Source organism: Salmo salar, chromosome ssa09 (genome assembly GCF_905237065.1).
Source record: "Salmo salar chromosome ssa09, Ssal_v3.1, whole genome shotgun sequence".
In the NCBI taxonomy this organism is placed as follows: Eukaryota; Metazoa; Chordata; class Actinopteri; order Salmoniformes; family Salmonidae; genus Salmo; species Salmo salar.
Window position 1 is genome coordinate 128,282,906 of NC_059450.1, and position 25,323 is coordinate 128,308,228.

At 43.2% G+C, this 25,323-nt stretch overlaps 2 protein-coding genes and 1 long non-coding RNA gene across 3 annotated transcripts; 2 read left to right on the forward strand and 1 right to left on the reverse strand.

Annotated features, from left to right (window-relative positions):
* The first annotated feature begins 389 nt into the window (after positions 1-389).
* LOC106612856 (NAD(+) hydrolase SARM1) lies at positions 390-13,734 on the forward strand. The gene is made up of 10 exons (XM_045724541.1): positions 390-1,751; positions 3,200-3,587; positions 3,742-3,972; positions 7,985-8,197; positions 8,944-9,035; positions 9,169-9,362; positions 9,440-9,572; positions 9,734-9,923; positions 11,337-11,458; positions 11,704-13,734. The coding sequence occupies exons 1-10, from the start codon at positions 1,273-1,275 to the stop codon at positions 11,879-11,881; spliced, it is 2,220 nt and encodes a 739-aa protein (XP_045580497.1). The 5' UTR covers positions 390-1,272; the 3' UTR covers positions 11,882-13,734.
* On the reverse strand, positions 13,651-19,689 carry slc46a1 (solute carrier family 46 member 1). The gene is made up of 7 exons (XM_014214432.2): positions 19,131-19,689; positions 17,645-17,879; positions 17,253-17,409; positions 16,567-17,051; positions 15,994-16,077; positions 15,642-15,798; positions 13,651-15,541 (listed from the first exon to the last, which is right to left on the reverse strand). Exons 1-7 carry the CDS (start codon positions 19,449-19,451, stop codon positions 15,484-15,486), a joined length of 1,497 nt encoding a protein of 498 aa, XP_014069907.1. The 5' UTR covers positions 19,452-19,689; the 3' UTR covers positions 13,651-15,483.
* LOC106612858 (uncharacterized) lies at positions 19,328-21,843 on the forward strand. The gene is made up of 3 exons (XR_001330378.2): positions 19,328-19,614; positions 21,088-21,467; positions 21,644-21,843. It is a non-coding gene; the product is annotated as an uncharacterized lncRNA (long non-coding RNA).
* Positions 21,844-25,323: the final 3,480 nt, after the last annotated feature.

Genomic DNA, 25,323 nt, shown 5'->3' on the forward strand with positions numbered 1-25,323 from the left:
TGACCAATAAAATTTGATTTGATTTGATTTGACATCAGTTCCCTCACCTCACTAATGCTCTTGTGGCTGAATGGAAGCAAGTCCCCTCAGCAATGTTCCAACATTTACAGGAAAGCCTTCCCAGAAGAGTGGAGGCTGTTATAGCAGCAAACGGGGACCAACTCCATATTAATGCCCATGATTTTGGAATGAGATGTTCAACGAGTAGGTGTCCACATACTTTTGGACATGTAGTGTAGCAATTGATGTGCACTGTTTTATCTTATTGTAGCTCCATAATAACCTATTTAGCACAGTTGATGTGTGTACCATCTTGTTGATTGATTATACTTCTACCTTTATCCACAAGGGGGCATAGTGGAGATGAGCACCATACTGGCGCTTTGTTGCTGAGCGGGCCTCGGTATGACATGTCCGTCTGTAAATATATCCTGAAGGTAATGGGCGGTCCTAGCTTCGAGGACGTTCGAGGATGCTGAGTCAAGGATGTCAAGGAGAGAGGCTATTTTAACAATACGTAGCCTAAATAAGATATATTTGTTATGGATTAAAGGACAACATGTCGTTTCAATATAGTCATGTGAATAGAGAGGAAAAAGGAAAACCGTGAGAGTCATTTTGATCGACAGTGCGTCTTTGTCTGGATTAAGCCTCAATAATGCAAGCGAGAGACAGAAGACAACAGAGCTGTTTATATTTCTCCATCCAGCTGGTAAACGTAATTTGATATGTAATGGGCTTTTTGAGACAATTGTTTTCCCTGTCTAGGAGTTCTCTAAACATCCGCAGTGGTGATACATTATCTAATAGTGGACACAGTGAAAGCTTGATAATTTATTTGGCGTTGGGTTATTCTGAGTAGACATAATTTGATCCAACAAGGCCTTGTGTAAACGATAGGAGAAAACGGAGGACATCCGTGTTTAAATGCAAGCATAGTGTGACGGCTTGGTCATGATGATGCGAGATGAGTCTTTATTCACTTATTTTCAAAGATGACATCAGTGTGATGATGATGCAATTTAGTGAAAGCTGTCACTTTGATTTTATAGCTCAGCATCCAGTCCAGATGATGGGATTGTAATTTCACCTATTGTGGTTTGTTCATGTATCTAAACAACTTGAATGCAAGACAAACATTGTTTCCCATTCATTTATAACCAGGTTATTACGCACACGTTTATTTCTCCAGAGAAACTAGCCTGATAATTGATCTGTTATTGATCAGGGCCTGCAACAAGCCCTCTTGGCCCTGACAGAGATTGGCTGTTGATGCTCTTATCTCTAACCGTTTTCCTCTGGAGACTCTATCAATACCTCTCCATGTTCAGCTCCGAAAGACTCACGGTACCGGAATATGTCAGCCGGATTGGGAACCGGAGGTCGGGCAGCTCGAGCTCATTCTCGGAACCGAAAGCACCACCGGTCTCACCGGGTGTCCACGGTGCCGACGTCCAGGATGTTTTGGATACCTCGCTCCCGGCCCTGCGCTCCGCTATCAAGACACTGAAATCAGCCAAAGATACATCGGATCTAGACGAGACCCGCAGGGCCATCGCAGAGACGTTCCAGTTAGTGGAGGAGGCCTGGGTTCTGCCTACTGTGGGCCGGCAGGTCGCGGAGGAGATATGCAACAGGATACGACTGGACGGAGGACTGGAGCTGCTCCTGCAACTCCTCATGACACCTGCTGTGGAGATCACCTATGAGTCTGCCAAACTACTGGAGCAGATACTGGTCTCTGAGAACAGGTGTGTATTCACTACAGGCCCACATGCACTTTTTCAGTTGTACAACATATTACCTTGGTCCTAACCTTTAGGGACAGTTTCCAGGACCCAGATACAGATAAGTCTTAGTCGTTCTGGGGCGCCAGGCAGCCTAGTGGTTAGACCAGGCAGCCTAGTGGTTAGAGTGTTGGGCCAGTAACTGAAAGGTTGCTGGATTGAATCCCCAAATTGACAAGGTAAAAATCTGTCGTTCTGCACCGGAACAAGGCAGTTAATCCACTGTTCCCCGGTAGGCCGTCATTGTAAATAAGAATTTGTTCTTAACTGACTTTCCTAGTTAAATAAAGGTTAAAAAAAACATTTAGAAACTCAGCCACTGGTTTGGGGAGGAACTGATTACGTGTAATTGTTGCGATAATAACGGTAATTGTTGCGTTACCAGCCAAAATATTGTAATCAGATTACAGATACTTTTGAAAAACTAGACGATTACTTCGAGGATAAGTTTTACGTTCAGAAAGAATGTTTGCGAAAAAAATATTTGACACTTCTCTGTTTTCTGAATGACATTCAAATCAGCATTGAAAAAAGGCGCAAATGTAAATTTGTTCCACCTGAGCGAGTCTGACCACAAGTCAGAGACCACTGTGATGACACACCAAATGTGTTTGATGGATCGCGGGGAAAGAGCAGGATTAGTCATTTGTAGGCTACAGTCCAAGCTATGTTTTTCCAAGTCGCACTGTTGGCGGTAAGGATGACAGCAGGTAAGGAGGTAAGGATGACATCAGTGGTGTAGTTTAGGTGATACGGATATCACTTATTATTGGTCAAAGCATGCCATTCCATGAACGCAGCATTTATTTTTCTACTCAAACCAATGAGCCCAATCAGTCCTCCATGACAACAAAATCATAAACAGAGTAGTGCTGGCTAATAAGTCCTTAGTTTTGGTGCTCAGGTAAAACAATTTGGCTAATCTATACTTCCATATTTCCAAGTCCTATTCTTGAAAATCAAGGGGTATAACATTTATTGGAATGACTGGAATTCTGATAGACTTTGGTTTTTAATGTAAAGATATAATTGAATCATATTATATGTAGTAGAAAGTGATGGGTTAGAAGAAGCCTACATAACAAACCCATAAAGTAAAATTTAACATCCATATGGCCAAATATGTAAACTTTAACACAGATTTATCCTGCCATAGATGTCGTTCAATTGGTAACATACATTTTTGCCTTCTTCTAATGCATCTTGAGGGGAAAGTAATCTAAAAGTAACTGAATGTAATCAGATTACATTACTGAGTTTGAGTAATCCAAAAGTTACGTTACTGATTAGAATTTTGGACAGGTAACTAGTATCTGTAACGGATTACATTTTGAAATTAACCTACCCAACCCTGCCTAGTTATATACTAATCATTTTCTTTACCGTCTTCACCTCTCTCTCTTCTTATTCAGAGATTACGTGGCTCACATGGGTCTGGGGGTGATCCTGAATCTGACGAGGGAGACAGAGGACGCCCAGCTGGCCCGCAGCGTCTCAGGCATCCTGGAGCACATGTTCAAACACACCGAGGAGACGTCTGCCCAGCTCATCGCCAACGGCGCCCTGGATGCCCTGCTCTTCTGGTGCCGCGGTACCGACCCCACTGTCCTCCGCCACTGTGCTGTGGCACTCGCCAACTGCGCCATGTATGGCGGCCATCACTGCCAGCGGCTGATGATCGAGAAGCAGGCAGCCGAGTGGTTGTTTCCGTTGGCGTTCTCCAAAGAGGACGAGCTCATCCGCTTCCATGCGTGTTTAGCGGTGGCCGTGCTCGCCAATAACCGGGAGATCGAGCAGGAGGTGGGTCCTGTGTGGCTCAGTTAGTACAGCATGGAGCTTGTAACACCAGGGTGGTTGGTGTGATTCCTGCAGTGGCAACCTATACGAAAATATGTATGCACACAACACTGTACATTTCTCTGGATTAAAGTGTCTGCTAAATGTATTATTATAGGTGGTGAAGTCAGGGACGTTGGAGCTGGTGGAGCCCTTTATTGCATCTCTGGACCCTGATGAGTTTGCCAGGAGCTTGCTGGACAGTGCGGACAGCATGCAGGGGAGGACGGCGGCAGATCTACAGCAGCTCCTGCCACTACTGGATGGTGCCAGACTGGAGGGGAAGTGTATCGCTGCCTTCTACCTGTGTGTCGAAACCAGCATCAAGTCACGCCAGCGCAACACCAAGGTCAGTATCAGGGAACAAAAGCACACCTGGTTCAACCTTGATAAGCAGTTGATTTGCTGAATCAGATGTGTTAGTGCTGGGCTGGAACAAAAGCCTGCACGCTCTCCCTGTGGTGACCACTACACCTTAGTGCAGAGTTTCCCAAACCTGGTCCTCAGGACCCCAAGAGGTGCACGTTTAGGTTTTTGTCCTAACACTACACAGCTGATTAAAATGATCAAAGCTTGATGATTAGTTGATTATTTGAGTCAGCTGTGTAGGGCTAGGACAAAAAATGAAATGTGCACCCCTTGGTGTCCAGAGGACCAGGTTTGGAAACCCTGCTTTAGTGGGTAGTGGATACAGGGATTTCACCCAACAACCTTTTGGGGCCTAAAACCACTTCTGGTGCCCACTTACCTAACTATATATAAAATCAAATCAAATTGCATTTGTCACACGCTTTGTAAACAGCAGGTGTAGACTAACTATGAAATGCTTACTTCCCAACAATGAAGAGAGAAAAATATATACAAATAATATCACAAGGAATAAATACACAATGAGTAACGATAACTTGGCTAAAAACTGTACATGGAATACCAGTACAGTCGATGTGCAGGGGTATAATGTAATTGAGGTAGATATGTGCATATAGGTAGGGGTAAAGTGACTAGGCAACAGGATAGATAATAAACAGTAGCAGCAGCATATGTAATGAGTCAAAAGAGTTAGTCCAAAAGGGGTCAATGCAGATTGTCCGGTTAGCTATTTGGTTAACTATTTAGTAGTCTTATGGCTTGGGGGTAGAAGCTGTTCAGGGTCCTGTTGGTTCTAGACTTGGTGTATCGGTACCGCTTGCCGTGCGGTAGCAGAGATCAGTCTCTGACTTGGGTGGCTGGAGTCTTTGACAAGTCCACTATGGCCCCGATGATGTGGATGGAGGCGTGCTCGACCCTCCATTTCCTGTAGTCCACGATCAGCTCCTTTGTCTTGCTGACATTGAGGGAGAGGTTGTTGTCCTGGCACCACACTGCCAGGTCTGTGACATCCTCTCTATAGGTGGTCTCATTGTTGTCGGTGATCAGGCCTACCACTGTTGTGTCGTCAGCAAACTTAATGATGGTGTTGGAGTCGTGCACAGCCACGAAGTCGTGGGTGAACAGGGAGTACAGGAGGAGACTTAAGCATGCACCCCAGATGGGCCCGTGTTGAGGGTCAGCATGGCGGATGTGTTCTTGTCTACCCTCACCACCTGGGGGTGGCCCATCAGGAAGTCCAGGATCCAGTTGCAGAGGGAGATGTTCAGTCCCAGGGTCCTGAGCTTAGTGATCAGCTTAGAGGGCACTCTAGTGTTGAACGCTGAGCTGTAGTCAATGAACAGCATTCTCACATACAGTTGAAGTCGGAAGTTTACATACACCTTAGCCAAATACATTTAAACTCAGTTTTTCACAATTCCTGACATTTAATCCTAGTAAAAATTCCCTGTCTTAGGTCAGTTAGGATCACCACTTTATTTTAAGAATGTGAAATGTCAGAATAATAGTAGAGAGAATGATTTATTTCAGCTTTTATTTCTTTCGTCACATTCCCAGTGGGTCAGAAGTTTACATACACTCAATTAGTATTTGATAGTGTTGCCTTTAAATTGTTTAACTTGGGTCAAACGTTTCAGGTAGCCTTCCACAAGCTTCCCACAATAAGTTTTTTGGCCCATTTTTGAATTTTGGCCCATTCCTCCTGACAGAGCTGGTGTAACTGAGTCAGGTTTGTAGGCCTCCTTGCTCACACACAATTTTTCAGTTCTGCCCACAAATGTTCTATGGGATTGAGGTCAGGGCTTTGTGATGACCACTCCAATACCTTAACTTTGTGTCAATCACAAAGTAGATGTCCTAACCGACTTGCCAAAACTATAGTTTGTATGGCAGACCAGGGGGTTTGGTCAAGACGTTTACCCATATCAGACATGGACAGAGAAGGATTAGCTCAGTTTCAAGGGTGTTTATTTAAATAATAGATCAAAAAGAAAAGGATATGTCTCCCCTACGAGACCCTCTCCGGGATGCCGTCTTCTGGGATTCCGGGTCTGGATATTTCCTGTCGGGAACAAAACTGAACTCACTCTTGTTACCTCTGCAACCATTAACAATAATACAGGAGTCCTATCTTCCCCCATTCCTCCACTGTGTGCTGCCCTTCTGGCAGCTTTATGGGCCTTGCACAGCTGGTGAGCAATCCGCCCTTGATTACTCACCAGCTCCCAATCAGCCCCAATTAGTCCTGGCTGGAGAGCCCGTCGAGACCTGGCATGTCCAGCAGATGGAGCCATCGCCTCGTGATGTATACTCCATCTGTTACCAGGCCTCGACGAGTCTCCCCCTGGTGGCTGACCTGCTGTACGCCACATTTGTTAAAAAGAAATTTGTGGAGTGGTTGAAAAACAAGTTTTAATGACTACAACCTAAGTGTATGTAAACTTCCGACTTCAACTGTAGGTGTTCTTCTTGTCCAGGTGGGGGAGAGCAGTGTCATCTGTGGTTCTATTGAGGCGGTATGCAATTTGGAGTGGGTCCAGAGTGTCTGGGATGTTGGTGTTGATGTTACATTTTTACATTTACGTCATTTAGCAGACGCTCTTATCCAGAGCGACTTACAAATTGGTGCATTCACCTTATGATATCCAGTGGAACAACCACTTTACAATAGTACATCTATATCTTTTTTTTTGGGGGGGGTTAGAAGGATTACTATATCCTATCCCAGGTATTCCTTAAAGAGGTGGGGTTTCTGGTGTCTACGGAAGGTGGTGATTGACTCCGCTGTCCTGGCGTCGTGAGGGAGCTTGTTCCACCATTGGGGTGCCAGAGCAGCGAACAGTTTTGACTGGGCTGAGCGGGAACTGTGCTTCCGCAGAGGTAGGGGGGCCAGCAGGCCAGAGGTGGATGAACGCAGTGCCCTTGTTTGGGTGAACCATGACCAGCCTTTCAAAGCATTTCATGGCTAATGATGTGAGTGCTATGGGAAATAGACATTTAGACAGGTTACCTGGGCGTTCTTGGGCAAAGGGACTATGGTGATCTGCTTGAAACATGTAGGTATTACAGACTGGGTCAGGGAGAGGTTGAAAATGTCAGTGAAGACACCCGCCAGCTGGTAAGCACATGATCTTTGTACGTGTCCTGGTATCCATCTGGTCCCGCGGCCTTGTGAATGTTAACCTGTTTAAAGGTCTTACATTGGCTACGGAGAGCGAGAACACACAATCGTTTGGAACTGCTGGCGCTCTCATGCATGGTTTAATGTTACTTGCCTCGAATCGAGCATAGAAGGCATTTAGCTTGTCTGGTAGGCTCGCGTCACTGAGCAGCTTGCGGCTGGGTTTCCCTTTGTAATCCGTAATAGTTTGCAAGCCCTGCCACATCCGACGAGCGTTCAAGCTGGATGTTTGATGGCTCATTGAAGGTCGTAGCGGGATTTCTTATAACATCCGGATTAGTATCCTGCTCCTTGAAAGCAGTAGCTCCAATCTATAGCTCAGTGCGGATGTTGCCTGTAATCCATGGCTTTTGGTTGGGATATGTACAGTACGTGTGGTCACTGTGTGGACGACATCGTCGATGCACTTATTAATGAAGCCAGTGACTGATGAGGTAAACTCCTCAATGTTATCGGATGAATCCTGGAACATATTCCAGTCTGTGCTAGCGAAACAGTCCGTTAGCATCCGTTTCATCTGACCACTTCTGTATTGAGTGCGTCACTGTTACTTCCTGTTTGAGTTTTTGCTTGTAAGCAGGAATCAGGAGGATAGAGTTATGGTCAGATTTGCCAAAGGGAGGGCGAGGGAGAGCCTTGTATGCGTTTCTGTGTGTGGAGTAAATGTGATCAAGTTTTGTTGCATCTAGTTGCACAGGTGACATACCGGTAAAAATGAGGTAAAAGGGATTTAAATGTTCCTTAATTAAAATCACCAGCCCTACAATATCAATGGACATACAATTGAATGTGTGTACATTCTTCCTCCCAGATCTTCCAGGAGATAGGTGCGGTGCAGAGCCTGAAAAGGATTGTCATGTACTCCAGCAACGGGACAGCCTGTGCCCTGGCCAAGCGGGCACTGGGGATGATGGGGGAGGAGGTGCCGCGACGTATCCTGTCCTCCGTGCCCAACTGGAAGGGTGGTGAGGTGCAGAGATGGCTCCAAGTGATTGGATTCAGCTCTTACACTGAGCGCTTCCAGGTGTGTGTTTCTGTGTCTCGGTGTGTGTGTGTGAGAGAGAAAGATAGATAGAGATAGCGATAGCAAAAGACAAGGTTTGAACAGTAAACAATGAGAATGCTCTTCTATAGTCCTTGTAAAGATGGTGACAAAATAAGGTCAATGTTTGGTTTCATATCCATTAGATATGGATACCTACAGGTAACTACCAAAATAACAGAAATACTTGAGTAAATGAAGGATACTAAGTACATTGAAAGCAGGTGCGTTCACGCAGATGTGGTTCCTGAGTTAATAAAGCAATTAACATATCATCATGCTTAGGGACATGTATAAAAATGCTGGGCAGGCCAGTATTTTGGCCATTATTTTGTCAACCATGGCTATGCCCCCATACGATGACAATGCCCCCATCCATAGGGCACGAGTGGTCACTGAATGGTTTGATGAGCATGAAAACAATGTAAACCATATGCCGTGGCCCTCTTAGTCACCAGATCTCAACCCAATTAAACACTTATGGGAGATTCTGGAGACATCGTTTTCTACCACCATCAGCAAAGCATCCCTCCAATAGAGTTCCAGACACTTGTAGAATCTATGCCAAGTCGCATTAAAGCTGTTCTGGCTCGTCGTGGCCCAACGCCCTATTAAGACACTTTATGTTGGTGTTTCCTTTGTTTTGGCAGTTACCTGTATTTCTCCTTAGCCTCTTACTCACTAAATTAACTCAGTCTTTCTCTCTACTCTCTCTGCCCATCCTTCAGGAGCTGCAGGTGGATGGTGACCTACTGCTGAACATCACAGAGCAGGAGCTGAGCACTGACCTGGGCATGACCGCAGGACTCACTCGCAAGAGGTTAGTTCAGTCATCTGTCAAGTTTATATCAAGCTTATAAAACATCTGTTACATCAGTCAACATCAGTGAAATTGAGCATTGAAATAAAATCCACACCTCACCCTGCCAACTCCATTTTGATTTGTCTTCTAGGTTCCTCCGTGACCTGCGTGTGCTGAAGACCTACGCCAACTACTCGACCTGTGACCCCAACAACATGGCTGACTGGCTGGGCGAGGTGAACCCACGCTTCCGCCAGTACACCTACGGCCTGGTGCAGTCTGGCGTGGACCGCAAGAACGTCCTCCACCTCACCGACAAGCAGCTCCAGTCAGACTGTTACATAGGTGGGTTGTGAGCCAAAAGCCACATGTACTTGCCCTGCAAGACAATGGAGAATAAAGTATTCCTTTTCTCCTTCTAGAGAACGGCATCCATCGCGCCAAGATCCTGGCAGCCACCCGTAGGCCGATTAAGCCGTGTCTGACCGATGCCCAGCCCCCTGGACCGGATGTGTTTATTAGCTACCGCAGGACTACCGGTTCCCAGCTCGCAAGGTCTGCAGAGAGGGAGAGGAAGAGGGAGAGTCATGGATAGGGCGAGGAATAATAGTCAGGAGAGAGGGAAAGCTAGGGAGCTTTGAGAACATTATCAGGTTTGTCAGGATTATCTGGAGGCTAAGATCTATAGATCGTCAATTGTTACTCTCCCCCCCCAGTCTGTTGAAGGTCCACCTGCAGGTCAGAGGTTTCAGTGTGTTCATTGACGTGGAGAAGCTGGAAGCAGGGAAGTTTGAGGACAAGCTGATCCAGAGCGTCCAGCGGGCACGGAACTTCATCCTGGTGCTGTCTGCCAACGCCCTCGACAAGTGCATGGGCGACACTGGCATGAAGGACTGGGTACACAAGGTCAGACATAGACAGATCTATACATAGATAGGTTCTGCATACAGAACAATATACACTGAGTATACAAAACATTACTTTTTCCATGACATAGACTGACCAGGTGAATCCAGGTGAACGCTATGATCCTTTATTGATGTCACTTGTTAAATCCACTTCAATCAGTGTAGATGAAGAGGAGGAGACAGGTTAAAGAAGGATTTTTAAGCCTCGAGACATGGATTGTGAATGTGTGCCATTCAGAGGGTGAATGGGCAAGACAAAATGTTTAAGTGCTTTTGAATGGGGTATGCAAGGCGCACTGGTTTGTGTCAAGAACTGCAACACTGCTGGGGTTTTCACTATCAACAGTTTCCTGTGTGTATCAAGAATGGTCCCCTACCCAAAGGACATCCAGCCAACTTGACACAACTGTGGGAATTATTGGAGTCAACATGGGGCAGCATCCCTGTGGAACGTTTTCAACACCCTGTAGAATCCATGCCTCGACGAACATCAACAAGGGATTATAGCTTTCACGTGGATTCACCTGGTCAGTCTGTCATGGAACGAGCAGGTGTTCATAATGTTTTGTTCATTCAGTGTAGATCCAATAGTATCTAGATGGAATTCCAAAAATGTTCTATGTGTATAATCCTGTCACTCTAGCTGTTACATGTCTAGATGTTCCATCTATATGTTGGTGATATACAATATTAGACATAGAGAGGTCCCCTGCATCAGTGGCGTCATTTCAGCTGAACTTAGGGTATGGCAACGTTGAAGCTCCAAGGAATTTATATAAAGTTGAAGCTCATGTACTCCATTGCTACACAATTTAAAAACGCTAAAAACAAACTGCAAAAACAACCAAATTGACTGGACATTATCACCTTGCTGCTGTAGCTTCATTCACCTTAGTCCATAAAGGACTTAACGTTCTACAAACATGTCATACAGCAATTAGCTGCTACTTTACCCATTAGCTCAGCACCAGTATTAAAAACTCAAGTTTAGTTTCATGTCAAGTCAAACAGTAATTACCTAGCCATCTACAACCATCTTCCACCTCTGCACTATTTTGAAAGAAAAGTTGCACTGTTCACTGCAGCTGCGTCGATGTGCTCTCTCAAAGGCATCCAACCGGATAAACACCCTTCTCGCACGCTCAAAGGCGTGTGCATGGTCCTAAAGCCAGCCCGCTAATTATGCATTTGCCTTGGAATGATTTTAGTAGCCTATTTTAAATAGTTGGTGTTGAGCTAGGGTCTGGCGACTGCCATACTCTGCCATACCCTATTGACGCCCCTGCCCTGCATACAGAACAATGTTACAGTCGAGAGATTATTTTCCCCATATACCCCGGCCCTTACATGTCTAGACTGCGTAGACACTGTGCCTGTCTGTGATTTAACGTACCTCTCGTAAATCCTGCAGGAGATAGTCACAGCTCTCGCTGGGAAGAAGAACATCGTCCCTGTCACTGATAACTTCATGTGGCCTGACCCAAACTCTCTGCCTGAGGACATGAAAACCATCCTCAACTTCAACGGCATCAAGTGAGTCAGACAGAGACGGCAGACTGTTTGAGAGAGATGAGCAGTTTGAACACTTATCCAAAGTGCACTTCGCTGGAGTTTCTTACATTTTCTTTCCCCCTGTCTCTGTCTCCCTCTCTTTCTCTTTCCTTCTCTATCTTTCTCTATCACTCAACCTCTCTCTTTATCTCTCCCTCTTTCTCCCTTTCTCTTTCCCTTTCTCCCTCTTTCTCTCCCTCCCTCCCTCCCTTTCTCTCTCGATACAGGTGGTCCCATGAGTACCAAGAGGCCACCATTGAGAAGATCCTGCGTTTTCTCAAAGGCAACCCCAGCCAAGACCAGACAGACTGTCCCAAGACAGACTGCCCTAAGGGGCCGCAAGGGCCACAGAAGAAACAAAGGCCCTTGAATGGAGCTCTGGTCTGTGATGATGTAAAATTGTGACCATTAGTGATCAGTAATCAATAATGTCGAACAGAGCATGCTCTGCGCTCTGGTTGGTCAGCTCTACACGTGTGCATGTGAAGACACGTTTAATAGTCTGTATTTAAATCATATGTTTTTCAGCACTTGTAAATACCATGTAGTGCTCTCCAAAACTGCAGTACCAATGTCATAAGCTGTTATTAGCATGGTCAGGTATATTGTTTGTCTCTCAGGAAATAACCAGTGTGAAAAGTCAGCCGTTGATGGCATCATGCATTACACGTAATACAAATGTGGAGTATCTCTGTTTCCTCTCCTTAGCACTGCTCTCTCATTGTTCTAAATACGCCCATACTTTCAAAGAAAAGACAGCATTCTGGTTTATAGTAGCCTGAGTACCAGCCTGTTTGTGCTATCATTCCAACTCCTTGACATGTTAGGCTTGGAGTTGGAAAGAGTACAAACAGATCTGGGACCAGGCTTTTAGTAATGTTCCAGTGTAAAGTACATAGTGTATTTGAAATACTGTTTCTTTTTTTTCTTCTCATGGTGCTTAAATGGAATTCTGCAAGCTCATTGGTGGTCGACTATTGCATTGATTTGATGTGTCTTTACGATTGTGTAACCTGGGTGCTGGCAAACCGCCTAATCCCACAGAGATGACCTCTGACCGATACAGATCGAGTCTGGTCCTAGATCTGTTTATGTGCTGTTTTGCCAACTCCTATGGTCATTGTCGTGACAAGGACCATACGAGATGTCAAAACAACGCAAACAGATCTGTGACCAGGATAGAAGAGGTCTACAATAACTATACTCATTATACACTTACACTCATCTGCCCAGCGACAATCAGGGGTTCACAAAGAACTCTCTCTCTCAACCAAACTTGAGGCAATGAAAAATACCATTATCAATGTATCTTGCACATGTGAAAACGGATAGACACTCTCTCTCACTGTTCACAAAGATACAATCAGTTGACAAAAACAATATCTACACTACCAGCTAAGGCTGAAGCTACTCTATGAAAACACTTCCATCACCTGCCTGTCAGAAAGTCTTGTAGTATACAGTCACAACATGCTGCGTTACTTTGTTCGGCTAAACTGATGTAACTACAATGCTGATTTGTGGTTTGATTCCTTCCTCACGCCAAAAGAGATTCTGTAATTGATTTGGCTGATTGACAGTCAGCCTTAGTTCACCAGCTTGTATCTATTGGATAGAAGCAATTCAGTAGATAAAGGATATCACATTGAGGGCAGAGCTAAATACTGTATACATGGCTCACATTGAGGATCCTTTTTAGACCAGCATGCACCACCCCTGTCTAAATCATTTGAAGTCTACTATTATCTGTGACATGATCAGAAAAACATCTAACAAAACAATCATGCAGTTTCTGATTATCTGTTTAGATATTACTAACCAAGTGTTGCAAAATGAGCACAGAAGTGATCAAATCACCAGGTTATTGTATTTATAATTCAATGAAGTGGAACGCTAACACTTTACTTTAAACATGGAATTATTAGGTTATTAGTGACGTGTTTGTGTTGTAGATTCATATCTGTTAGTGATGTACAGTAGATACTTATGTACCCACACAGTACTAAATGGTGTGGGGGAAAGGAAAACAAAAAATGTCACCTCAGTCCCAAGTTACAGTATTTGCTCTCAGCACTGCTAGCTATATCTTGACACTGTTTTGATGGCTCTTCTGGGCTATTTCCCCTGTTGCCTTAATACAGGTATGTTGATTAAATACTGTATACATAGACATGTTCTTGTTTACTTTCTTTATTCAAGATTTAGGCATTGTTGTCATTTTACAATATAGTAGCGCAATAAAAACAACTACCCCAGGATACAGTAAATCTGTGAATCTTTCTGTGCATTACAATATAGTGCAACACTACTTGAAATGGATTCTTATGAAGCGTTATATTGCCTTATTATTATTATTAACATATTCATAGCAGCTAATAGATTCAATGGTATTATGAAACGGTAAATCAGTAAGGCATGAGGCAGAAGGCCCCTAGTTGTGAAACACTCATCATATACCATGCCCTTTTGTGGCTTGCTTTATTGTAGAGTTTCATATGTTCCACTTCTGCATCTACAAGGTGCTATAAATGTTTTATAAGGCAATAACATTTCATAAGAAGCCAGTTAAGTGTTATCAAATATATAATTGGCTTTCCACATCAGCATCTACAAGGTGCTATAAATGTTTTATAAGGCAATATCATTTCATTTCAAGAAGCCACTTAACTTTAAGTGTCAAATATATATCATTGGTATGATTCAATTATTCATTCGTTCCATTTTCTAAAGATGATAAATATCATTCAGTATTTAAAAATCAGTAATACTGTACGGTACAGACAATAAAATCAAATCACAATACTGAGCAGAAACTCTTATCCAAAGCAACTTCCAGTCAGTGCATTGAACACATTGGTTACATGATTTCAGAAGACAGAAAGCCAGTAGGCTATCGCAGGCCTTCCTCCCTAACAGCAAATCAAAATATATCATCCCAAATACTGAGTGACAGTAATGCTTCAACTCTCCCCCTGGCCCCAACCCCTCAGTTTCTGTTGCATCCTTTTAAATGTGTTATAAGAGATCTGGTTGCCCCCTGTGCTACTGAGGGTTGAACCCAGGACAGTGTGTGTGGTGTGTGTGAGCTAGCTGTGGCCTTGTGCTGGGGGGTTATCATGTGTTGCTATGTGGGAACACTTTAGGGAGCAGGGAGTTTAGACTAGGCCATCTAATGACACACACACACACACACACACACACACACACACACACACACACACACACACACACACACACACACACACACACACACACACACACACACACACACACACACACACACACACACACACACACACACACACACTCCTATCTATTGTATAGTATGGAGGGGTGACAGGGTTGCTGTGTTAGGGCACTTAAGGGGTTAGACTGGGCTATCTGTTGAATGGAGGGATGACAGTAAACTGTAAGCAGTGTAACTCAGTACTCCCTGACTGCTGTTAGAAGCGGATGGGTCTCGTTTTGTTCAGAGATACTAATGGTTGAGTCTGGACAAGTTGGGCTAAAGTCGATCTACCTGCTGCTCGCATGCTATGGTGACATTGAGATGCACTGTTATTGAATTTCATATTTTCTGAGTCATGTATTTTCTGCCTGCCCTTGGATAGTTTGATATAGTACTGTGGGTATTATTTGACCACAATTGTATGTCAGCTCACATTAGGTTTTCAGTTTAAAATACAACAGGGAACCCAGACCTCTTTCTCTTCTAGTCTCACATGACGTAGTGCACAGTGATGTCTGACATGGGGAGTTGGCTGGTGGTTCCAGCTTTTTGGTCTTTTGGTGTTGAAGCCACGGAATCCAAACTTTGTGTGGTCTAATGACAGTCAGCTACCTCTCCAGCACACTGGTAAAAAGGTGTATGTAGGGCAGCAGAGGCTGTGGCCTTCCAGACGCTCAAGCTGTGATGTGAAGAAGTTTATCTACTAACCGTCCGTCTGTCTGTCTGTCTGTCTGTCTGTCTGTCTGTCTGTCTGTCTGTCTGTCTGTCTGTCTGTCTGTCAGGATGTTGCAGAGTCCTCTCTTCTGTCTGTTCTCTGATCCCGACACTCAACTATCCTAAACACACAACAACATGCATGAATCACAAGGTATTTATGGCCTTAGTGTTTTAAATGAGGACATCTGAAATTGGAATTTCAGGTAAGGAAGGACTTACCCAATGATCCCTGTAGGGATGAGGAGGAGGAGGGCTCCGAACAGGAAGGGGAATCCCTTCATGATGTGCAGGGTGGCTGGGTAGAGAGTGTTAAAGAGGCTGCTGGCCACCAGGGAACACAGCCCCTCCACACAGGCCACCGACGCAAACAACGCACCTGAAACACACACAGGACAGGAAATAGCACGTAGCACTTAAAGCATATTCTTATGAAGTGTTATGCTACCTTATGAACATTTACAGCACCTTATAGATGTAGTCATAGAGCACTATGAAACTGTATACATGAGAGGCCGTGACATATTGTGAATATATCCCAGCTAAGGGCCTTCTTTTGAAAGCGCTCTCTCACCTTGTTCTTCAGGCCCCACCAGTTTGGACAGCTTGGCCCTGAGGACTGGAGTGGCTGCCATGTAGAGGAAGCACAGCCCATAGCCTGTTAGAGAAGGGGAGTAGACACACATTTACCTGTTAAAGGTACACTATGGAAGTTTACTTGGGGAATGGACACACAACAGTGATGATGGGGATGTTCCATGTATAATCTATCACCATCACAAGAAGGCAGTGAATAAGCAGTGAGTTTTGCGACCTCTACCCAGCTGTGTGATCTCTGTGGAAGAAACCAGACAGGAGGAGAGAGAAAACAGAAGTCCTCCAGGGCAGGCTTATTGATCTAGTACTCTGGGAGACAGGTGTCTTACTGTGTGCTACTACAGCGTTTCTCCCTGTGCACTGTTCTCCAGACACCATCAGGTAATACTGCTGACTTATACTGTTGCTAGCTGAGCCAAGAGCACATGTTCATTAAGACTAATAATAAACTGTGAAAAAGGTCAACACATCTAGTAAACTCTAAACTGATTGTAATCTGGTTGTAATGATGTCATTTTAACTCGTTTTGTTTTCTGGGATAGCCTCTCACCTGTGAACATGAGTTCAGTAGTGTTGGCCAGTGAGATGACCACCAGGCCAGTCATGTTTGAGGCCAGTCCCACCAGAGACACCCAGGAGTCCTCTAGGCATCGCTGCAAGGTCCTCAACCCCAGAAGGCTGCTGAGGTAGGCCAGGTTCTGGGCTGCAGAGCCCCAGCCGATCAGCCCTGGGCCCCAGCACAGCGGAGAGCTCAGCTCATACAGAACATACAGCTCGCGGCTGCCAAAGTGGACCGTCACCACCAGGAAGAAGCAGAAGATGTACAGCCACAGTTTGTACCTCCTCCATTTTGTGTAACTGCCGACCTCAGTGGGGTCGCCTAGTGCAGAGTAGAGGCGGTAGACGGCGCGGTGGTGACGGGTGGTAAAGAGTTTGGCACTGGGGTCAGGGGTGACGGACTCGGGTACAAACAGGTAGGCATAGAGGGCAGCAGCCAGGTTAGTGGCCAGCACCAGCCAGAATGGGTTAATGTACCTGGGGAGGAAAAGAAAGGGTGGGGAATTTGGTTATTTCAGTATGGATCAAGTCCCCATGAGAGATATAAGTGTTATCCAGTTAAGAAGCTTACAAACATACTGTAATCAAAAAATGAATTGAAGAAGAATATGAGAGTGATATGTTTTTCATCCACAGATAGCTAGCTACCTTGGGACATCTTAACATGATATAACCTACCCTTGTGCCCGCCGCCACTGCCCCCCTATGATACTGGCCAGCATGCCAGCCAGTCCCAGACAGGCCTCCAGCACTGCCACCCTGAAGGTCCGGGAGCCCCTGTCGCTAGTATCAGCCACATAGGCAAAGCAGCCTGCCAGGATGCTGTTGAAGTCGCCTGAGAGTAAGGATGAGTTAGTTGACTAATCAATAAGTCGGTCAAGGATGCCCACATTGATCAAAAAACGTGTTTAAAAAAAGCGGATTAATTGGTTAATTGGCCCTAGCAACTAATTGATTCTGAAAAACTTGAGTTGGACATGATGTGTTATCTGGTTGTATCTTAGTAAAGATCTTCCTGAAGCTAACATAATGGTGTCCCATCTTCTTATCAATACAGGACATATCCCTACCTGAGAGGCCTGAGAGCAGCCTGCCCAGGAGGAACCAGGCCACGGGCAGCTTGAGGTACATGACCAGCAGGTAGACCCCAGCCTGCAGGGCCAGACCCAGGCTGGGCAGGATGAGCACGGGGCGCCGGCCCCCCTGGTCACTCCAGGAGCCAAGCAGAGTCACCACAAACAGCCCCACTGCAAATCCTCCCAAGTTGATGTACAGGTTCCAGTGGGCTGTCAGGGTCTCTACCTCCTGATGAATGATGAGAGGATATGGTTTGAGTTATGATGAAAGCAAACAGTTCACTGTCATGGTCAGTTATCTGCATGCCAACCTAAAACTACATTACCTGGTGTCCCTAGAGGAGTTCAAAGGACAAATAGATGAACTGGTAGTTGGGACATGTAGTTGTTTCTAGTTGTCACCTGATGTCACTAGTTGGCGTTGCAGTATGTAAGGAAGGATTCTGTCTTACATTACGTATTTTGATACTTATTTTATTGGCCATCATTTGATGTATTGCACTCTATTTTTTTTTTTAACTTGTGTCATGTACATGTCCTTTACTGACGTACTGCTTTTAATATTGATGTGTATCAAATCAAATCAAATTGTATTTGTCACATGCGCCGAATACAACAGGTGTAGACCTTACAGTGAAACGCTTACTTACAAGCCCCTAACCAACAATGCAGTTCAAGAAATAGATATTTACTAAATAAAATATTTACTAAATAAACTAAAGTAAAAAAAAATCGAATCAATCAAAAAGTAACACAAGAAATGTTGATAATTTGCCATAACTGTCATGTTTGCGCATATCTCTCCTATGTACAAATCTTATGGCAGTCATTTTACTTAAGGCCCTTGGAAATGACCTACATATCTGTAGTAATAAAAAAAATCGAATGCAATATATCGATACACAAATCAAATCGTGTTTGTTTGTGGATTGGTGATTTACATTTGTGGAAAGTGATTTACATTTGTGGATTGGTGATTTACATTTGTGGATTGGTGATATACATTTGTGGATTGGTGATATACATTTGTGGATTGGTGATATACATTTGTGGATTGGTGATATACATTTGTGGATTGGTGATATACATTTGTGGATTGGTGATATACATTTGTGGATTGGTGATATACATTTGTGGATTGGAGCTTAATTGTACAGATCATGATACACGAATATAAAATGCATGCTGTGAGTTCACAATACATTTGGCATGATATTGATCCCATACAGGTCTCTTAAAAAATATATTTTTATCCCAGCTAGACTAACTTTGTTGAATAAAGGTTAACATTTATCATAATGATCATTAAGATGTTAAACGTGAAGTTAGATTATTATTTGATGTTATTCAACCAATTAAGCAATTATTTAATCATCATTCAAGACCTTTATTTGCTAAACCAGCCGTGTTAGTGCTAGGCTGGAATAAAAGCGTGCACACAAGAACAGGAGTGATAGAGGATTGTCTATGTTTCCCCCACCTTTTGAAGTGGGTCTGGGGGCCCAGAAGTGTTGGCACATCCCCCTCCTTTTGTTCCGTTGTAACCAACGTCTTCACTGATGCGGTCCCATAGGTACTGCGTAGACAGCGGCCACTGAAGAGACAGTGAGAACATCGATAAGAACAACACGGGTTCAACAGAAACCGAAAGCGGGCAAGCGAACGGCGGCCGTCTATAGCAAATGTGTCCCTTATTCTCAACCTCCTCGTTATTACAAAATGTGTCATTTATCGGTATGTCGTCGTCTACAGACGATAGAGTATCTTCGGGAAGAATTGCTCTGGTGTCCGAATCTTCCATTGCCAGTTTGTAGGATACCAAAAAAAGATTCAAGACCCTAACTAAGAGTTTCGGTTCCTTTGTTATTATAGACTCGTCTTCGCAAGACTGAATAGTTTGCGGGCAAAATCTTCAAATAATTCACTTGTTCTGATCAGAAACAAAGACAAAACGTACTTAAACTGTAAGTAAAACCTCTAGAAGTTATTAATACAGTAGTCTTGTCCGCATAATGGTCTCGAGATTGCCCCATCTGGACGAAGCTTCGAACTGCACGTCGAGTTTCTGTTGCTCTCCCATTTCAGGATAATTCCACGGTGTCAGTTTAAAATGTACTGAATATCAAACAAAAAACAATGATTGCAAAGTTAAACAAACCACACACCTCTATGCACAATGACTACTTTTAACAATTTTCTCAGAATATTTTACAAAAACACATAGACTTTTTTTTCTTTTTTTTTAACCTTTATTTAACTAGGCAAGTCATTAATAAGAACACATTCTTATTTACAATGACGGCCTAGGAACAGTGCAAGTGAAAGCCTATTGGCGCATTCTAGCACGTATTTGCACATTTCAGTTACACAGCTACTATGTGAAGTGCGCGTATGCAGTAACACAATTCGCCTTTGCACTCCTTCTAAACAACACATTTTTTGGAAACTTTGGCAAAGGGTAAAGTCTACAAACTTAGTCCACTCTTTTCGTAACATATTCTAGTTTTGGAAATAGAAAACTGTATTGAGATCAAACGTTTTATCGATGAGAACATTTGCAGAATGTCGGCCAAAATCCATCTCCCTCCATCTTCTCCCACTGCCGGCCACTGGGCTTTCTCTCACCACTATATTTGGTAGTGTGTGGAAATGCCAACCGGATGCTTCACATTTATACATCCGGTGAAATATCTGTCTCATCTGTGGCTCTGTCATTCTGTTACCAAACTTTGCATTTGCGATGTTCTTCAAGTAAATGTGTTTTTGTCAAAATGTCTGTGGGAATTGCTAAAAGTAGGCCTTGTCCTTGTCCATAGAGTTGTACGGTTTGTTAAACTTTGCAATAATTGGTTTTGGTTTTATATACATTTTAAAGTGAAAAATCTGAGGCTGCGTCACTGTTGCTTTGGAATTGCCGAACATCAAATTGTCACAATGTCACCACATGCATTTGTTTTATTTCGTTATGTAATTATATATATAAAAAAAGGTCAAACATTTAGACATTTAATCAACAAATGATTACACATTCTGTACTCTTTATGTTATTAGATAGTTATTACACATGTAGCCTAATTCTAGATCTACATCATTAGATAAACTGACATTTATTCAAAAACGTTTCTTAAAAATACATTTGTTTCTGTAAAATCAAAACAATTGATTTGATTAACTTAATTGATCAAAATACATATTAAAGGGGCAATCTGCAGTTCAAACAGCTACAAAGGTTCACCCATCACTGTTTAAAACTTTTGGGAAACAATTCTCAAATGCATAGACAGAACTATTGACGCAAGGACTGTCCATGATCCATTATACCAGAATTATAGTTTTGAGGAGTTTGTTTACAATTACATTGTTTACTAACAATGGATATATTTTGGATTCTGATGTGGTGTGACAGTTGTACTCATGAGGCATTTATACATTTTCAGAAATCAATGGATATACACTGAGTGTACAAAACATGGACTGACCAGGTGAATCCAGGTGAAAGATATGATCCCTTATTGATGTCACTTGTTAAATCCACTTCAATCAGCGTAGATGAAGGGGAGGAGACAGGTTAAATAATTATTTTTAAGCCTTGAGACAATTGAGATGGATTGTGCATGTATGCCATTCAGAGGGTGAATGGGCAAGACAAAATATTGAAGTCCCTTTGAACGAGGTATGGTAGTAGGTGCCAGGCGCGCTGGTTAGAGTGTGTTAAAAACAGTAACGCTGCTGTTTTTTTTTAATGCTCAACAGCTTCCCATGTGTATCAAGAATGCACCTTGTGGAATAGCAGGGGACTGTGAAGAGACACACACAGGTACAGACACGCATACGCACATGGGCGCTAGCACACACACTCTACACACACACACGTACATTGTAATTGTAATATTGTTGTATGGTGGTATCATACATGTTTTGTTGTAGATATATAGTGGTGTAACAATGTTATATGATGTGTTGATTTATCTTTGGTTTTATGTGTAATGTAAGTGCCTTAGTGTGTTTGGACCCCAAGAAGAGTAGCTGCTGCCTTGGCTGGGAATGTTCATCCTGCATGTGTCCTCACATGTTTCACCAATCCCTCTCAGAAATATCCTGACATATCCTGTTGTATTCAAGGTGTGTTCCATAATATTTCCAAATAATGTCTATGAAACATCTGTACAATAAAGGCACAGAATTCCAGAACATCATTTGAAGCTAGTTTACTATCAGAAATCACCCCAAATTAAGCAATCAATCATATCGATGAAAAAGTACTTTCCATTATTGCAGTTCAAATTCCACTATTACTGAGAACAAAATGCTTGTTGTGAGAAAGGGAACATTGACTTCCAGCTGCAGCAATTGAAGTGCATTGTTAAACAGGTCATATAAAGACTTTTCTTTATAACTCAACGGGAATTTGTGCTGAAGAGTTTTCTCAACCGAATTCAAGGCTGTCTTGGGCAATAAAGTTCATATGTAAAGTACCATAATGTACCATTTATGTAACATTGTCTTAACATGGGAAAGTTGACATGAAAACTCAGACTTATCCTAGTTTACGTATTGTGGTACACACACACACACACACACACACACACACACACACACACACACACACACACACACACACACACACACACACACACACACACACACACACACACACACACACACACACACACACGCAGGCACACATGCAGGCACACAGCAGGCACACACACACACACACACACACACACACACACACACACACACACACACACACACACACACACACACACACACACACACATGCAGGCACACAGCAGGCACACACACACACACACACACACACACACACACACACACACACAAACACACACTATCTGGGAATCTGAGTTATGGCGTTATGGGTGGCATGGAGGAATATTCCTACATGTTTCTAAACAGTGATGTGGGCACTTTACCCAGAGATGATGTAATGACACCATGTAATGACAGTGGTTAAAGCCATGTCAAATCAATGACAGTGGTTAAAGCCATGTAATGACAGTGGTTAAAGCCATGTAATGACAGTGGTTAAAGCCATGTAATGACAGTGGTTAAAGTCATGTAATGACAGTGGTTAAAGCCATGTAATGACAGTGGTTAAAGCCATGTAATGACAGTGGTTAAAGCCATGTAATGACAGTGGTTAAAGCCATGTAATGACAGTGGTTAAAGCCATGTAATGACAGTGGTTAAAGCCATGTAATGACAGTGGTTAAAGCCATGTAATGACAGTGGTTAAAGCACCAAACATGCTTAGAAGCTTACATTTTCTAGTCTAATATGATGTATTCACTTGGAAAGCATAGTGGCCTAGGGTTGTTCCAACAACTATTATTCTACTGTATAGCAGACGACCGTTGTTATGGCACAATAAACTGGCTTCAACAGAAAAGTGCCATAAAACACAAATCGTTTTTTTAGTTTACTTGGTTACAGTTATGGATAATAGTCTGTCACTAATCAGATTTATTTCCAACATGTATTATTTTGTACGTGCAGTTTTCCTCCTATCCAAGATGGATACAATAAAGGACGAGGATGAGCTGTAATTAGATGAATAAACAGTTCTATCTCAGTTTAACTCAGAGAATATATTTACCTTAAGATCATTTTCATTGTTTTAAATGGAACACACCCACCCACATTCAGTCCTTGAACTGAGCTGCCAAGAGGTGAGAATTCTTGTCTCATCTCATATCTGTTTACACTTTGTATTTTAAAGTATTCACACACACATACGCCCACACACACTGTCTCTGTCGCTCTCTCTCTGATGAATGTATAGACAGACACCAGTTAGAAAAGAAAGGGAAAGATGCAGGGAAATGTCTGTGCCTGTTGCAGTCGGTGATTCATACATATTACATTGACTTGCTTTATAACATCTGCTTCCAACTCACACTCTCAAACACATAGATCCCCTGAACGCAGCTCACTTTACAGCCCACTTTCCAACTCACACTCTCAAACACATAGATCCCCTGAACGCAGCTCACTTTACAGCCCGCTTTCCAGCTCACACTCTCAAACACCTAGACCCCCTGAACGCAGCTCACTTTACAGCCCGCTTTCCAACTCACACTCTCAAACACCTAGACCCCCTGAACGCAGCTCACTTTACAGCCCACTTTCCAACTCACACTCTCAAACACATAGACCCCCTGAACGCAGCTCACTCTCCAGCTCCCAATCACCTGAATTCTGATCACCTGTTCACACACCTGTATGTCATTATCCCACACTATTTAGTTCAGTTCTTTGCACCCCATCACTGTGAGGTGTTGTTTGTTTTGTGACACACTTCTATTTGGAGCTCTGTTTTTCCCCATAATCTAATCCTCCTGTGTATGATAGTTTTGGCCTGCCTCACTAATGACGCCTTTTGCCTATTTCCTGCCTGTACTTTAACCTATCGGATTTCCTGTTATCTACCTATTGTCTGATCTCCCGGATGACGTTACTAGCCTTTTCCCTGCCTGTACTGTTGCCTTTTTGGACCCCCTGTGTATGACCTTCTGCCTGCCCCTGGACCCAGCTACCTGCCTCCTCCTGTGGTCCTTTACCAATAAACACCAGCTGCGCCCTGCACTTGAAACCAGCTGTCTGTCTCCCCTCGTGTTCATTACAAGCTTACAGTTATAGTTGGCTTGCTTAATGTTTAAGTAATGCAAAGTAATACAAAGCCATTTCAGGGGTTACATTTTCATTTGGCTCAACATTTGTTTTGCTTTGGGATCAATCATTTGTAATCTCTTCAAAGAGAGTGAATAGTTTCAAAACATCCAAACCTATCAGAAAAAGTTGATGATATTCCAAAATCTGTACTTTGCTCTGTCAGAAAAACGTTCTGTGGGGGAGGGGTGCTCTTACATGACATTTTTTTTTCTCACAATCGCTAGGACCCGTTTCTCAATACTTAGGTCACTTTTTCAAAACTCTTCACACAGTGAGTACAACAGCAGTCTATGTAAGCTAATCTGTGGATCATTTTCATTGCTTTGGCACACAATGCATTCAATGACTACATCTTTCAATTTTCATGAATTATTTTCTCACTCAGACACAACCACCACCAAAACTCTATGTTCCTACAGGCCAATTTGCACATTTTTACATACTCTTTTCAAAACTGTTAAACGGAAGTTCAAAACCTAACATACCACACAATTGAATAAGACAGAAATTTGCTACATTTCTACAGTAATACGTATTGAAATATATTCCAAATCTAAAAAATGAAATACTATCAAAACAATTAGACCAACCACAGCTGATTCCCATTGTAGCTGAACACCTACACAGGTGTTAGTCTGTCAATTTCATTACCATCTATACAAAAGGGGTCATCTTAGGAATAATGCTGTACAGTAATGTAAACATGGACCCAGACAGAGAGAGAGAAGTGGCTGACAGAGGAAGAAGAGTGGCTGGGAGAGGGAGAGGAAGATCAAGACCTGTAGTCTCAGATGAGATTAGGGCTACTATAATTGATCATGTAATAAATCATGGTCTATCAATAAGAGAGGCTGGTCTGAAAGTGCAGCCAAATCTGCAACGCTCAGCAGTGGCATCTATTGTGAGAAATTTCCGGCAAAACAACAGGTAAGATGTGCATTCTGCAAGGGCATCTGACTGAACTGTACATTACAGAA